This window comes from Penicillium coprophilum (assembly GCF_028826855.1).
Source record: "Penicillium coprophilum strain IBT 35676 chromosome Unknown utg000004l_segment0_segment0, whole genome shotgun sequence".
Lineage (NCBI taxonomy): Eukaryota > Fungi > Ascomycota > Eurotiomycetes > Eurotiales > Aspergillaceae > Penicillium > Penicillium coprophilum.
This window is the reverse complement of record NW_026622723.1, coordinates 5,576,020-5,592,640: the sequence shown is the minus strand read 5'-3', so window position 1 is coordinate 5,592,640 and position 16,621 is coordinate 5,576,020. Positions and strand designations below refer to the sequence as shown.

The 16,621-nt window shown below is 32.3% G+C and overlaps 3 protein-coding genes across 3 annotated transcripts; all 3 read right to left on the bottom strand.

Moving 5' to 3' along the window:
- Nucleotides 1-2,669: 2,669 nt before the first annotated feature.
- Nucleotides 2,670-4,879, bottom strand: N7500_006537 (uncharacterized protein; the record flags this gene model as incomplete). The annotated part of the gene is made up of 7 exons (XM_056677681.1): nt 2,670-2,696; nt 3,323-3,404; nt 4,186-4,202; nt 4,381-4,458; nt 4,526-4,557; nt 4,579-4,683; nt 4,774-4,879. Coding segments are annotated over 7 exons (447 nt in total), but the record flags the coding sequence as incomplete, so codon positions are not given.
- Nucleotides 4,880-6,432: 1,553 nt separating this feature from the next.
- Nucleotides 6,433-8,034, bottom strand: N7500_006536 (uncharacterized protein; the record flags this gene model as incomplete). Its single annotated transcript, XM_056677680.1, has 5 exons — nt 6,433-6,545; nt 6,594-6,615; nt 6,731-6,780; nt 7,180-7,240; nt 8,026-8,034. The coding sequence occupies 5 exons, from the start codon at nt 8,032-8,034 to the stop codon at nt 6,433-6,435; spliced, it is 255 nt and encodes an 84-aa protein (XP_056532680.1).
- Nucleotides 8,035-9,768: 1,734 nt separating this feature from the next.
- N7500_006535 (uncharacterized protein) lies at nt 9,769-11,566 on the bottom strand (the record flags this gene model as incomplete). The annotated part of the gene is made up of 6 exons (XM_056677679.1): nt 9,769-9,863; nt 10,020-10,082; nt 10,788-10,884; nt 11,074-11,124; nt 11,461-11,504; nt 11,530-11,566. Coding segments are annotated over 6 exons (387 nt in total), but the record flags the coding sequence as incomplete, so codon positions are not given.
- Nucleotides 11,567-16,621: the final 5,055 nt, after the last annotated feature.

Sequence of the window (16,621 nt, the reverse complement as noted above, 5' to 3'; positions counted from 1 at the left end):
TAGGTCTATAGGATCCTATAACCTAGATTAAACTAGGCCTAGAACTAGGCATAATATATCTAGAGTAATATATAGGCTAAAGCCTATGACTAGCTAGAGCTACTATTATATAGCTAGAGAAAAGTGTTACAGACCTATCAGGCACCCACTGGGCTAAAACGCCCCACCACACAAATGGGCCATCGAGAGCCAACGAAACTAGTGTCACGTAAAGACAACCCCGGCAGAGTAATAGGACTAGACCTAAGGGGTTATTGCGGAGCGAAGCGAAGCAACCCATATCATAAGGGCTCGGGTGTATGTCACGTGACCTTGCTCCTATATGAGGTCCAAATCCATAGAGTTCTAATGCGGCGAAAATGTCATCGCTAAGAAATGGCAGAATAATTCTACCGGTAGTAGATATACACCATACCCAGCAATTAAAATTATTTATCACATGATATAAACTCTCTAAATCTAAATATTTAAATACGATAGTGATTATATAATTAAAACCCAGTACCTAACGTATTTCACAAGCGAGCTACGCACCCCACCTAAAACGCGTCTATAAATTAGCAATCAATTAATTTAACCACCCACTATACCACCAATTCGCTCTTAAAGCTCTAGAAATTTGTCGGATGCCATAGGCATCCAGGCATATAGATCAAACATGTTTGATATGCCATCATGTTTGGCAGTTTAAATAGGATCTCAGTATCCTATTCATACTTGCTTTCTCTTCTTCTCTCTCTCTCAGTCTTGCTTCTAGATAGAGAATATCATCATCATCTTCTCTGTCATCAAAATTCAATAGAGTAAGAGGGTAGGATCTTATTAGCCATCTAGGCTTTTAAGAATCAAGAAATCTTATCAATTCGTAGTGTAGCGCGCTACTATAACGTCCCTAAATCTACACTTCGGACACACCTACGTAGGGTCTAATAACGCGCGACTACTCGCGTAAACTCCTATAAATTGATAAAAATCGAAGAAGAATCTCTTAAGAAATAGATTCTCTCTATAGATTCTCACGGATTAGCTCCCTATCCCTCTACTATACGAGAAATAGCGAACCTTCTCCTTTAATATCGAGGAACTACCCTAGTAGTTTCGGTTAGTGAAAACTAGGTTATAAACTTTATAAAAAGATACCCTTCTCTATCCTCTAAATTCTCGAGACACTATAATTACGAATATATAAAATATAAGGGATCTTAGTGGCCTTCGGCCACCAGATAGACCTTATGAAGCGAAGTGACTTATTAGTAGTTAGTTAACGTATTCGGTAAGCGAGCTGGACACCCCACTAAACCCATTGAATTCAACTATATTTTTCTCGACGAAAATACCCTTAAATTTAATCAATTAAATTGATTTATCTAGCTAAACACCTATTGATCTTATACCCTATTCCCCCACACCCACTATACCTTAGTGGGGCCCGTTGACGTGGTTCTAATGCTAGCGAAGCACTTCTTGTAGTAGGGGGGGGGTGCTTTAGCTACTTCTATAGGCTTAGTAATTAATTAAGAAGCTTCTTAAACTAAGAGGCCTTTATCGGCCTATATCTACTTCTAGGATCTATTTCGCTTTTACTTCTACTTCTTATTTAAAGCGCGTAGTTCGCTTACTTCTTTCTTAAGTAAAGTAGTAGACTATATAGTGATTTAATAGGCCTTTAAAACCTGATTTATTGTATTATTTAGTGGATTTAGAGGACTCCTCGACCTTATACAAAGTAAAGCTTTAATTAACAAAGCTTACTTTTATAATTATATATAGTTTGAGGGTGTTTTTAGGTCCTAATCGCTTCCTCTACTCAGAGGGGGGTTAGGGTTCGGAGTTAAATATTAAGCTTTAAAATCACTTTATTAGGTAAAAAAGGCACTAAACTAGCTACTTTGAAGCTATTCTTAATAGTCTCTAGTTTATAGGCCTTAATTTATATAAGGGGGTATAATTTAAGGAAGTTAAGTTTATTAATATAGTTAATCCTATATCTTATTTTTATCTCTACTAACTAACTATATATATATTTTAATACTATAAAATAGCTAATATTAAGAGGCTATAAAAGGTAAGAGGAATATAGAGGTATATAAATTAGTATAACCCTATTTTACTTATAAATCTTATTAAATTTAGGGGTTAAATAGCTTCTATATCTATTAAGAATTAGAAGCCTATACCCCCCCTTTATATATAGAGAAGTACTAGGAATAAAGAGCTTTTTAAACTAGCGAAGGCCTATTTTATTAGAAGTCTAACTATTAGGACTAACTTTAAATCGCTAGTTATTTAGTAGGCCTTCGAACTATAATTCTATATAGACTTTACCTTTAAAAATAATATATAGAGGAAGGGCCTAACTAGATAAATTTATATATTTAATAGTAGCTACCTATTTATAATTTCTAGGTTATAAAAGTAACCTCTAACTATAGTATTCACTCCTTATAATAACCTTCGTAGTTATAGTTAATCCTATTATAAAACTAGTCTTATTAAAGTTATAAATATTATTAGGGTTAATTCTAAATTAAAGGATAGTATTTTAAATAAGTATAAACCACTCTTAAATAATCTTTAGGTCTTCGTACTTTATATATTTATAATTATAGTGTCTTAAGAATCGGGAGGAGAGGAGAGGATACTATTATATAAAGTTATAGGTCTATTTTTTACTGACCGAAATCACTAGGGTAGTTCTATATTATTAAAGTAAAAGATTCGCTATTTCTTATATAGTAGTAGGCTAGGGGGCCACTCTATATAAATCTATAGAGAGAATCTATTTTTAAAGAGATTCCTCTTTAATTTCGGTTAATTTCGACGAATTAGTGTGAGAAATCGCGCGGTTTTATACCCTATAGATATAGGTAGAGAGTGTTGACTTCGGTATATTAAATTAGCGTACTACCTTATAAATAGAGCGAATTTCTTATTTTTTAATAGCCTAAATAGCTAGTAATATCCTACCCTCTTACTCTATTGATTTTTTTAAGCTTTAAGAGCGAATTGGTGGTATAGTGGGTGGTTGAATTGATAAAGTGCTAATTTATAGACATGTTTTGAGTGGGGTGTCTAGCTCGCTTATATGTCTAGCTCGCTTACCGAATACGTTAGTGACTATATATTGAGTACGTAATCATAGCTAGATTTAACGTATTCGGTAAGTGAGCGGCCACTATAACCGAGCGGCCACCTACCTAAACCCTATTAAATTTAATTATATTTATCTCAACCAAAACCCCATTAAATTAAATATAGTAAAATCATCTATCTACTGAGGCACCTATTGATTTTATGACCTATTTATCCGCACCCACTATACCTTAGTGGGGCCTATATATATGGTTGTAAAGCCGGCGAAGCGCTTCTTCGCGGTAGGGGTATAGGTACTTCCACTACTTCCACTATCTCACTAATCAATTAAGAAGCTTCTTAAACTAAGAGACCTCCTTTAGCGGGTATCTACCTTTAGGATTAAGTATATTTTTATTTCTACTTCTTATTAGTAGTATATAATTCCTTATTTTTTATAGTAAGTAAGATAGTATCTTATATTATAAGATAGAAGCCTTTTATAAGCTAGTTTAATATACAATCTAATAGACTTAGTAGACTTTAAGATCTTATATAAAGTAAAGCTTTAATTAACGAAGCCTATTAACGTAGATCTTTCTCTATAAAAGGGGTTTTTAGGGTAAAATTCCGGCTTAAATCACTACCCTAGCTAGGGGGGGTTAGGGTTTAAAGCTAAATATTAGGCTTTAAAATCACTTAGTTAGGTCTAAATAGGACTAAACTAGTAGCTAAGAAGCTATTTTTAATTGTTTCTAATTTAAAAGCTTTAATTTAGGTAAAGGGGTATACTTTAAGGAAGTTAAGTTTATCGATATAATTTATCCTAACCTATATTTTTAATTTAACTAGCTAACTATATATATATTTTAGAACTATAAAATAGCTAATATTAAGAGGCTATAAAAGGTAAGATAAATATAGAGATATATAGATTAGTATAATCTAATTTTTCTTATAAAGTTTATCAAACTTTAGGGTTAAATAGCTTCTATAACTATTAAGTATAAGAAGCCTATATCTCCCCTTTATATATAATAAAGTTATTAGAATAAAGAGCTTTTTAAGCTAGCGAAGTCTAATTTTATTAGAAGTCTAACTATTAGGACTAACTTTAAAGCGCTAATTATCTAGAAGGCTATTAAACTAGGATTTAATAAAGACTTTACCTTTAAAAATTATATATAGATAGAGTACCTAACCTAAAGTATTTATATACTTAATAATAGTTACCTATTTATAATTTCTAGGTTATAAAAGTGATCGCTAACTATAGTATTCACTCCTTATAATAACCTTTATAGTTACTATTAAGCCTATTATAAAACTAGTCTTATTAAAGTTATAGATATTATTAGGGTCGATCCTAGATTTAAGGATTATCTTCTAAACTAGATTAAACCACTTAGTAATAATCTTAGGGTCTTTATATTTCGTATACTTATAATTATACCGCTTCGAGAATTAGGAGGAGAGAAGAGGATACTATTTTATAAAGTTATATACCTATTTTTCGCTGACTAAAATAACTAGGGTAGTTCCACACTTTTAGAGGAGAGGATTCGCTATTTCTTATACTATAGAGGGCTAGGGGGGCTAATCTGTGGGAATCTATAGAGAGTATCTATTTTTAAAGAGATTTCTCTTCTATTCTAGAGAGTTTATATAAATTAGCGCGAGAAATCGCACATTCTTATATACCACTTAGGCAGTAGCGAAGAGTCGAACGTAGGATATTAAAGGTATATATAGCAAGAGAAATAGAAGTAATATCTCTATTTTTAAAGCCTAGATAGCTAATAAGACCCTACCCTCTTACTTGATTGAATTTTAAGAGCTTTAAGAGCGAATTAGTGGCATGGTGGGCAGTTAAATTAACCAAGTGCTAATTCATAGATGTGATTTTAGGTGGGGTGGCCGCTCGGTTACAGTGGCCGCTCACTTACTGAATACGTTAGATTCCCCTATTTATATTACGTGATAAGAACTTTCAGTACTAAGGCCTCTAGTATAGAGGCCCAGCAGAATTATTCTACTATTTCTTAGCGATCATTTTTCACCGTATTAGAATCCTATAGATTTAGACCTTATATAGGAGTAAGGTCATATAATATATACCTAAGCTCTTATAATATAGGTTACTTCGCTTCACTCCGCAATAAAGACCTAAAGGTTATCTAGGAGTGGTTTAATCTTATCTAAAAGATAATCCTCTAGTTTAGAATCAACCCTATGTTACACACTGGCTAACTGGTCACAGTTAGGTCGGACGGTTCAGGGTATAGTTACCTTAATACACCTTGGGTTTTCTAATGTCAACGATATGCCTATCGTCACTAAGCTATTACCTATTCTGTTAGGCCTTACTATAGCCTAAGTCCCTAGAAGTTGTGTCGAGGAATCGATGCTAGGTAGAGCGCTAAGTAGATCTATACCAAAGTATTGGTCTAGCTTGTAGTGTTATTAAGTTATAACTAAGTTAAGAGTTGGTAGTCTTAAAGGTAGATATAAGTAATAATATATAATTAAAGATAAAGAACTAAACTAAGTATATAAATAAAGGGGATTGATATGACCACCCCCCCTTGGCTCACACCACCCCCCCCTGCCTAAATTTTCAGCCACCACTTTCCCTATCGGGTGCGACACTGAATTCTGCCATATTTCTGCTAGGTGTAGAGTTTTCTGCCATATATTCTACCACCCCTATATAATTCTAGTTTATATAGTAAAAAAATATATATTTTAATAAGAAAAAATCGTATATTTCATTGGTTTCTGCGTTAATCTACTCTATATATTATATATACTTCTTTTAGGCACCTCCGCGCGCGCGTTTTCGTCCTCGACCACGTCCTCGACTACCTCTACCAGTTTCACCAGCGTCAGTTTTACCAGCGTTAGTCTCACTAGCGTTAGTTTCTCCCTATCCCTAAGTACGTCCTTAACCTTATCCCCGCGGCCGACCACGTCCTTATCCTCGTCCTTATTCCTACGAAAGTATATATTCGAATCCTAAGGGATCTCGATAGGTTAATCGATCTTAGATAAGGGGATTAGGTGAAGACTAGATACTTTACTAGGTATTTAATTAGGTATTCTAAATAAAATTTCTTACGCTATAGGGATATTGATGACAGAGAAGATGATGATGATATTCTCTATCTAGAAGCAAGACTGAGAGAGAGAGAAGAAGAGAAAGCAAGTATAAATAGGATACTGAGATCCTTTTTATACTGCCAAACATGATGGCATATCAAACATATTTGATCTATATACCTGGATGCCTATGGCATCCGATATCCCCCTCATAGATCAAGCATGAAAATAAAGCGAAAAACCCTCTTATTCTAAACCCAGCTACTGTATAAAAATCCTGAATTGATCCTTCGCCAAAGCCTTAGTAAATCTATCAGCCGTGTTATGCTTAGATTCTACCCTGTATATGCTGATATGACCTTGTGCAATAGTATCTTTAACGAAGAAATATCTTAATGAAAGCTAGCGATTGGCGGACCTACCCCCTTTCTTAGAGAGCAGAAGCTACGAATTAATACTATTAGTGTAGATAACTATAGTATCGGGCCTTAGTAATTAAAGCGAATCGGCCACTTTGTTTAGCTATATAGTATCCCTACTAGGCTAATTAAGCGCGTACCACTCTACTATAGTTGTAGAATTGGCTATAATAGTCTATTTCTTCGTAAACTATATCACTGGAGAGCTAGCGAAAAACCAGATAATACCTTCTGTCGACTTACTGTCCTACTAATCGGTGTATAATATATTAGAATATACTAAAAATTGTAGTTCGTTAGACTTTGTAAGGATAATTCCTAGGTTAGGATATTAGCGAAGGTATTTAATGACATAATAAAGTGCCTCTATATCGTATAACGTCGGTTTCGCTAATCGGTGCTATAGTCTTATCACTACGAAGCGAATATTAGGCCTAGTTTTGACTACTAGCTAATTAAGTATTCCGACCACCGATTAATAGTGGTCGAAGCTATCGTTATCGAGTAAGGCCTCTAAACCTTCTTTAATTGTAGTTTCTCTCTATCCTATAGGTAAAGGAATATCCTTAGTACCTAGAGTGCCTGATACCTATAGGATCTTTTATATATAGGTACTCTGTGATAAAGAGATTGTCCTCTTTTTGTAGTCTCTGACTAAGGTATAGTTTAAATACTGTTTTAGTTCACTAAGGTCCTTTATATTATAGTATTTTTAAAGCATAGAAACCACTATTTAAATCTCTATTTCTATCGGAGCGGCGATAATAAAATTATCTATATAGATTATTATAATTGTTAGGCCTATCCCTTTTCCTTTAATGTAGATACAAGGGATCTTGGTGGCCTTCGGCCTCTAGATAGACCTTGTGAAGCGAAGTGACTTATTAAGAGTAAGTAGTTAGTTAGTTAGTTAGTTAGTTAGGTAGTGACTACGTGTTGATTACGTACTTATCGCTGGATTTGGATTTACCTGTTTATATCACGTGATAAGAACTTTCAGTACCTAAGGCCTCTAGTACAGAGGCCCAGCAGAATTATTCTGCCATTTCTCAGCGATCATTTTTCACCGCATTAGAATCCTATGGATTTGGACCTCATATAGGAGCAAGGTCACGTGATATATACCTGAGCCCTTATGATATGGGTTGCTTCGCTTCGCTCCACAATAAGGGTTATTACCTAGGGGTAAAAAGCCTATTTATTGAAGCTTAGAATCTATATCTTTATTCTAAAGGTAGGCGCTATCCCGGAGTCTAAATAGTGCCTGGTTTAATAAGTATACCTATTAGTGAGAGGTCCTATTAGAGTACTTAAATCTAGTTAGTTACCTTATATAGATAACCTCAGTATACTCTCTCGAAGTATTAAGATATACCGCTATAAAATTAACTTATCTCTATCTAAGGTTATATATCGCGATAAGCGTTAATATTACCTTAATCATATATTCGGAAACCACTGGAGCGTAAGATTTAGCTCTATCTTTATCCTAGAAGTTTCTATAGACCACCTAGCGGGCTTTAAATCTATACACTTAATCCTTTATATTTATTTTTAGTGTGAATCTCTATTATCCTAGAAGGACTTTTAATTATAGAGGTTTCGGGATTAGGGTCTATATTCGCTTAGCGGCGAGGTCCCTCAGCTATTTCTCTATAGCTTCTTTCTAATATATCTAGAAAGGTAACTTCTCTACCTATTTATACGTTATAGGAATATTAATATCCCTTATATATAGCGGTTTATTATTAAATATAATAGGTATAGTGATATCTACTATAGCGTTTATAGATCCTTTAGCTTCCGATAGATCCCTAGGTAATCTTAATCTCGATCTTTATATAGCTCTTTAACTATCTCTATCCTATTTCTTATATTCGATAGAGAGGTGTTTTTAATTAGGGTTATAATACCTCTCTAGCGGTATACCGATATTAGTACGCCTTAAGCGATAAGGTATAGGTTTAGCGATTAGATTAGGGGTTAAAGAGATTAAGATAATTTCCTTATTTTACTCTTAAAGTATTAGAGATTATAAGGCTTCCTCTTCTTCTTCTTCTTCTTCTTCTTCTTAAGCCTTAATTATTAGCGAGGAGAAGGGATATTAATATCCCCTTCTCTATACTTTAGGTGATAGAGTTAATTCTATAGATCTAGTTTCGCTAGATCTAATCTCCTATTCTATAGCCGACGCTTGATTCTTTATTTTAGTTATCTCGCTACCTATTCTTAAGACTTATAAGGTTAGTTCTTAAAGCCTTCTCTAGAGATTAGACCTCCTAGTTCGGTCTTCTACTTTACTATAAGCTTAATACTTAACTATATTAGTGATATCTTCTACCCTTACGCTAGTTATAACTAGAAGTTATATTGTAGGAATTATACTCCTTAGAAAGATATTAGGCTTTATTACTAGTAGTGGAGGTAATGATTTTTATAATTATAGTATTATAGGTATAGTCTAAACTCTACCTTACGCTCCTAAGAGCTAGATACTTACTGAGGGTATAATAAGAGTGTCCCTTAGGATCGACTTCTCCACTTATTGCGAGGGCTAAATCTAATTAGATCTATATATATCAAGGAAGCTAATATAGCCTCTACTATTACCTAGTGGTCCTTCTAGCACTAGTGCCTTTATATAAGAAGGTAGATCTCTATTAGAATTATTATCTCCTAGTTAAGGAAAACCTATATCCCTTAAAACCTTAACCTTCTTACTAATAGGGTCCTAGACTTTAAATATATAACTATTATCCCCCTTATACCTAACTAGTATTCCTTTCTATACCCTTAGGGATACCTTTTTCGCCTAAGTACACTAAGCTCTTAGGATATATATATAAGTAGTGGATCCCTATAGTAAAAGGTACTTTAATATTAGCTCTAGATTTGGAATATTAAGGTCTCTTCTCTAATACGTTAATAGCGATATCTTAGTCTTAGGGTTAACTAATCTATTCGTAATATAGATAGTAGTGTCGACTATATAGGGCTATATATTTTTAGGTATATTAGCGTTAATAATTATTACCCGCTAAATATTATTAATATAACCCCTAAATCTCTTAATAACACTATTTAGTTAGGCTATATAGGGGGGTATAACTTTAAAAGTTATACTACGTTTTACCCCCTAGTTAATAAAATTTTTAAACTTAGTCCTACTATCTATTCGCTAGATCCTAGGGTATCGGCCTATAAGGAGCTTAATCTTCTTATAAAAGGAGGTTAATTTAATAAAAGCCTCTCCTTTATTAGTAAGTGTGATTCCTTTAATATATTAAGTTATATTATCGACTATTAGTAACTAGTACCTCTCCCTATTTAGACCTATAGGCTTTATTAGTTAAGTGTTAATATAGAACTTCTATATAGTATCCTATACTTATTCCTAGATATCTTAGGAGATCTTTTACTTTGACTTACCTAGGAAATAGGCCTTATAGTCGAAATACTTATTTCTATATCTCTTATTATCGCTAAGCTCCTCTATATAGCTTAAAGTTAATAAGATTTTCGCCTTTCTAGTGTAACTAAGTCTTCTATATATTTCTAGAGTAGTCACTTAGTTAATAATACTAAAATCGTGTAGTTAATCTTATTTATTATCTCTTTCCCTACTATAATTAGTGGGTGAAACTAGATATAGAACCCTAGATATTGTTTCGGTGTAACTGATAGTATTTCTATTACTATTAGTAAGTAATTTCGATCTTATATTATAAGATATATCTTAATCCTAAAGAAGTTTCTATATTCTAAGAAGCTTCCTATAACCACTAGGGCTAAAATAACCCTAGGTTAAGAAGGAATAGATTATTCTATTCTATAGGACTATTTTAACTAGGATTTCTCTATATCCCTAAGTGATAACTCTCTTACTAGAGTAGTCTTTATATATATAGGTATTAGTTAGATTATCTTAATAATAGGTATAGAAATCGTTAAAATCATAGGTTAGGGTTTTATTAGATCCTATATCTAAAAGCTAATTATTAAGCCTAAAATTAGGGCTAGCTACTATAATAGCTATATTACTTCCGCCTTCCGCCTTTATAGTAATACTATAGGTCTAAACCTACTTACTACCTATCTATAAAGCTAGTAGAGTCTCTAAGATATAGGTATATTATTTTGTAGGATAAGGACTATACCTATAGTAGGAGTATATACTATTCTTATCTTTCTATATACCCTTACGCTTCTCGCGAGCGTATTCGTGAATATCCTTTCTAGCTAGAGGCTGATTACGAAGGCCTTTCTTCTTTTTAGAGTCTTTATTCTTATCTTTCTATATAGAGGTATTATTATTATTACTTCCTATATAGCCTCTATAGTTACCTCCTTAGCTACCGCGTTTTAATTTTAATCTATATCTAGCCTAGCGATTAGTATTAGATATACCTTTAAGATTAGTAGCTACTTAGATTTCCTAAAGATATTAATCGAGTTTTGTGTCGTTAATAGTACTAGGTTTAACCTTACTAATCTCTTTAAGAATAAAGCTAATCTTTAGGACTTTATTGTATAACTATCTAAGTATATTAGATAGTGTCTAGAAAGGATAGGGACTAACTTTAAACCTTAAAATCCTATAGTGCTAGTTCTATATTTAAAGGATAAACTTATAAGTAGTATTAAAGCTTAATCGCTTGATTTTAAAGTATTTCTACCACTTATTGTGTGTATTATCTACTTTATCTCTACCTTAAACTATACTTATTATCTAGTCGAATATAGTATCGGCTTCTTCTAGAACGTAAGCGAGATTCTTAATCCGCCTTTATAGGTTCTAATTAACCTATAGGAATAGCTAAGTGCTAATAATTAATAATTAGTAAACCTATCTTATATATAATAGATCTACTCGGTCTAGTCGAGGGGTTTCACTTTTAATTAAGTCACTAAATCCTATTAGTTTAAGTGTTATTCTAACTCTCAATTCCTAGCTCCTTAGACTTATTATATTGTGTTCTAGGGCGTTAATCTTATTAATATCGATCTTCGCTCTATCTAGGAGATCGGTTCCTTAATAGTGGGGAACCTCTAGTTCTACTAGTAGATCGGCTGGCGTACCTAGAATACTAGGTACCTAGGCGCTCTATGAGCTTTCTATGGTGATTGAATTATACGAATTAGCGTACTCTCTCTAAAATCAAGATATATCTTGAATTGAGAGAATGATACCTTACTTTCGGTTCACTTTACCTATCGATAAGGTATAAACCAAGTAAGATATAGATCTCTTTTAATAAGAAATCCTGATGATTCTCCTAGGTAAGGAGAGATCCTCCTTAATGATCCGGAGGATGGTTTCTTGATAAGAAACCACTGGATGAACCAGTATAGAAGAGTGCTAGGAGTCTTTTAAACTAGCATGAAAAGGCGCTTATAACCTAATGACAGAGAAGATGATAATGATATTCTCTATCTAGAAGCAAGACTGAGAGAGAGAGAAGAAGAGAAAGCAAGTATGAATAGGATACTGAGATCCTATTTATACTGCCAAACATGATGGCATATCAAACATGTTTGATCTATATGCCTAGATGCCTATGGCATCCGACAGATATCTTTATTATCGAACCTAGAGGGGATTCTATAGTAGAAGTAAAGGATTAATTAGTAGTGCTAAGACTAAGTATAAATATTAATATTAGTAGAATAGCTCTAGTTTAAGGCTCTTATTCCTATCCTTATACTCCTTAATTGTATAAATATAGGGGTACCTAGCTATTTCCTTAGAATTATAGTTATAAACTAGGGGAATTAGAGGTTTATCTTCACTTTCTAGGAGATATTATACTTAGAGTTTTTATATATATTATATTACCTTTCCTAAGACTTATCCGATAAGTAGTATATCCCTAGGTATAATAGTTATTAGTCTCCTTATCTTATTGTTCTTAATCTTATTTTAAATCTTTATAAATTAACGCTTTACTATACACTTAAAGGTTTAAAGGATAATAAGTAAATCACTTATTAATACCTATAAGTCCTACTTTAGGAGCTAGTGGCCTCCTTCTATTTAAGAGGTAGCTATTTCGCTAAGATAGAGATATTAATAAGTATAAATATAAAAAAACTACTTAGGGTAATTATTAAGCTATTTATCCTAAATATACTTAATAAGTGGTTAGAATATTAGGTCTTTATAGTTCTCTTTAAAGTATTCCTACTATTAGGTTATCTCTTCGATAGTTATAGTGTATATAATCTAATCTAATACTTTAGTATTTTCTTCTAGCCTTTATCTACCTTTTAATAAAGCTCTTTATCTCTCTATACCTTTATTTAACGTTAGGAAGTAGTTAACTAGGAAGTGGTTAACTAGGTAGCTAACTCTCTCTTAGCTCTTATAATCTAGTCTTAAAGAATTAGATACACCTTTTTTAAGAGATATATATTAATATACTAGATATAGATTATACTAGATATAGTAGGAAATATACTTTTAATAGCTTTTCTTAGTATATCTTCTTTATCTATAAGAATTATCTATAGGGGCTTAAGACTAAGGGCTTTATATATATTGGTAAGGTAGTTTAAAATAACTTTATATATATTATCTTTCTTATTCTAGATAAAGGTAAAGCTAATATAGAAGGTTAAACTAGTAGTAGAGAAGCTAATAATATTAAGTAAAGGTAAGCTATACTAATTTATTTTATATATATAGTCTATAGAAATTACCTAGGGATTTAATTTTAGTATTATAATACTTAATTTATATATATAAAATAGAGTAGTAATATAGTTATCACTATCGACTTTATATCTAAAGATCTATTCTCTATCCTTTAGGAGCTCTATTAATAATACCTAAAGAGAGGTATAGCTAGTAAGGAATTAATAGTTAAGTTTCTTTCGAAAATTATAGATATCCTAGGGAATTAGATATAACTCTAGATTATCTTTTTGTAGACTAAAGGATCTAATAGGTAGGGAGGCCCTATTTAACTTACTTCTAGATCTCTTCCACTTTTATAGTAAGCTCTTTAGCTCGATAGCTTAGGTAGGTAAACTATGCGCTCTAGATCTTTGTACCACTAGTTAAGGATAGAAGCGTCTAGTAAAGGTATACTAGTACACTCTCTATTACTTGGCTCCGCGGGAGGAGGGGACTCGGTGGTTGGTAGGAAAGGGGTGGACTTAGTGCTTGTCTCGGTGATTGGCTGCCTAGTGCTTAGTAGGATGGGGGGGGACTTAGGGACGATCTCTGGATCGGATTCTGGGTCGGAATCTAGGTATTCTAGGCCTAGGGAGGCTATATTAACGATAGATTTGATATAGAGATTAATGAAATTGATAAAGAAAGTGATGAAAAAATGGGGTTGAAAAAGGTAGGTTAATATATATAAACTAGAATTAGAATATTAATTTGTCTTATCTATATATATAGGGAGTTATGTGACAAAAGTGACTTAATTTTGTATGGGGTTTACATATAAACTATAGGTACCTACTATCTACTACTATTATATAGGTTTTTTGCTACAAAGTTTACTACGAAGGCGGTATATGAATCAGGAAGGCGGTGGTATTTATACCTGAATATTCAGGCAGGGGGGGGGGTGTGAGCCAAGGGGGGGTGGTCATATCAATCCCCTAAATAAATATCCTTATATATCCTCCTATCTTCCTATAGTAGTTAGGTAGTTAGTAGATTAGTAGATTTATCTTAGCGGAATCTACTTATCTACTATTAACTATTCTACTACCTATATAGTTATATAACCTAGCGCCGAGGTCTTACTACACTAATACTATCCTTATATAATATTAGTTTTATTAGCTCTAGATAGCCTAATTATATAGTGGGGTATTTATTCTAATAGGTACCTAATAGGTCTATAATATTACCTCCTCCTTCCTAGGAGTTTTATCCTCGAAGCTTATAAAAGCTATAGTCCCCCTCTTTTTCTAGTAAGTTAATTCCCTTATCTAGTCTCTATTATACCTAAATATAAGGCTGATTCTATCCTTAAAAGTGTCCCTAAACTTCCTTATAATTCTTTGATTACTTACTATATATAAGCTAATTATATTAAGGTAAATAGCTTTATAACTACTATTTCTTATAGTCACTACCTTAGTATAGGTATATCTTATATAATAGATTGTTCTTATTATTATTCTAAGTATACTACTTATATATAGGTAGGTTAGTTATATAAGTAGGATTTCTATACTTCTTAGGAATAGGATTTATTATATAATACTAAAAATAAACTCTCTATTAATATTAAAAAGAATAAAAGTAAGCTCGATTTATTAGAGCCTAAGTTATCTATATTATAGTCCTATCTTATAGAGCTATATTAAAAGTTACTAAATAAATAAAAGTAATATTAAAAAGCTATATTACACTAATAGTAGTTATAGAAGTAGATAGTATTCTTAAAATAAAAGGGTTTTAAGATATTAGAGTATAATACTAAGTTTCTTTAAATTCTTAAGGAGAAGTATTTATCCCCTAAGTAGCTTCCTCCTTCTACTTATAATCTAGAGTAGTTAGCTACTACTGCTAATCATCCTAATTTTAATTAGATATTATCGGAGATTATTAGTCTCCCTTCTTCCTTCTAGGATTCTAAGTCTTCCTTACCCCTCGCTATTCCGGAGTTCGCTTTACCTTCTAATAGTACTATTAAATAAGCTAGTGGTAGCCCTTTAAATTTATAATAGGTTTCTATATATTTTCTAAGGTAGGGTATCCTTTCTACTATACTCAAAGTTACTACTAATTATTATACTATTAGTCTACTAGGATATATTTAACTTTATATTCTTCTTTAATTTCTATATTAAGGTCTATATTAGTAGCGATTTTAGTATTAACTAGTGTAGGTTTAAGTAATAAGATATAAAATACTAGGTAAAGTCTTTATATACTATATAGGAGTTTTAATCGATAATTTACTTATCTAATTTTTTTATCGATTTCGAAAGATCCTAATTATAGATAATATAGCTTATCGCTTAGTCGCTTAGTTTTAATATTTTATTATAGTAAACAGACTTTTCCCCCTTTTTTTAGGTCTAGCCCTCCTTTATATTAGTTATTATAGTACTTTTTTATATAGAGATTAATAAAATTAATATCCCTTAATAGCTATAGATATAGCTATTTTAGCTCTATAGCCTTAAGTTATACTAACTCTACTATAGTGGTTTTTTCTTATAGAGTCCTAATTACCCTTAGGTAGTACCTAAAATTTATATAGAATAGTAATTTATTAGTGGTTATATATATAGTGTTATTATATACTAATTATACTATTAGTAATAGTCCTACCTAATTATCTTATTAGTAATTTATATAGTGTCTTAGATACTATTTTAAGGTCTAGTTTACCCTTTCGGTTTATCTATTAGTTTATAGGTAGTAGGTAGTAGAGAATCTTAGCTTAATACCTAGTTAATCTATAAATAATTACTATATATTTGATATAAATAGCTTATCTCTATTAGATATAATTTTAGTAGGTAACCTATAGTTAGTAATTATATATTATAGGATAATATTAGCTATCTAGTTAGTAGTAATAGTTTCTATAGTTAGAATTATATAGTTATACTTTATTAGCCTATTAACTATAACTATAATTATAACGTATTTCACAAGCGGCCCGGCCACACAAGCGGCCCGGCCACCTAACGCGAAACACGTCAATTAATTAAACCTTCCTTCTTCAACTACCCACCATGCCACCAATTCGCTCTCAACGCTCTAGAAATTTAATAGAGCAAGAGGGTAGGATCTTATTAGCTATCCAGGCTTTTAAGAATCAAGAAATCTCTTCAATTCGTGAAGTTGCACGCCGTTTTAATGTGCCACGTTCAACTCTCCAAGATCGACTACGCGGCCACCAAAACCAAGGAGAAGTACGTGCCAATAACCATAAATTGACAAAGATTGAAGAGGAATCTCTTCAAAACTGGATTCTCTCTATGGATTCTCGGGGATCAGCCCCTCGGCCTTCTATGGTTCGAGAAATGGCGGACCTTCTCCTTGAAAAGCG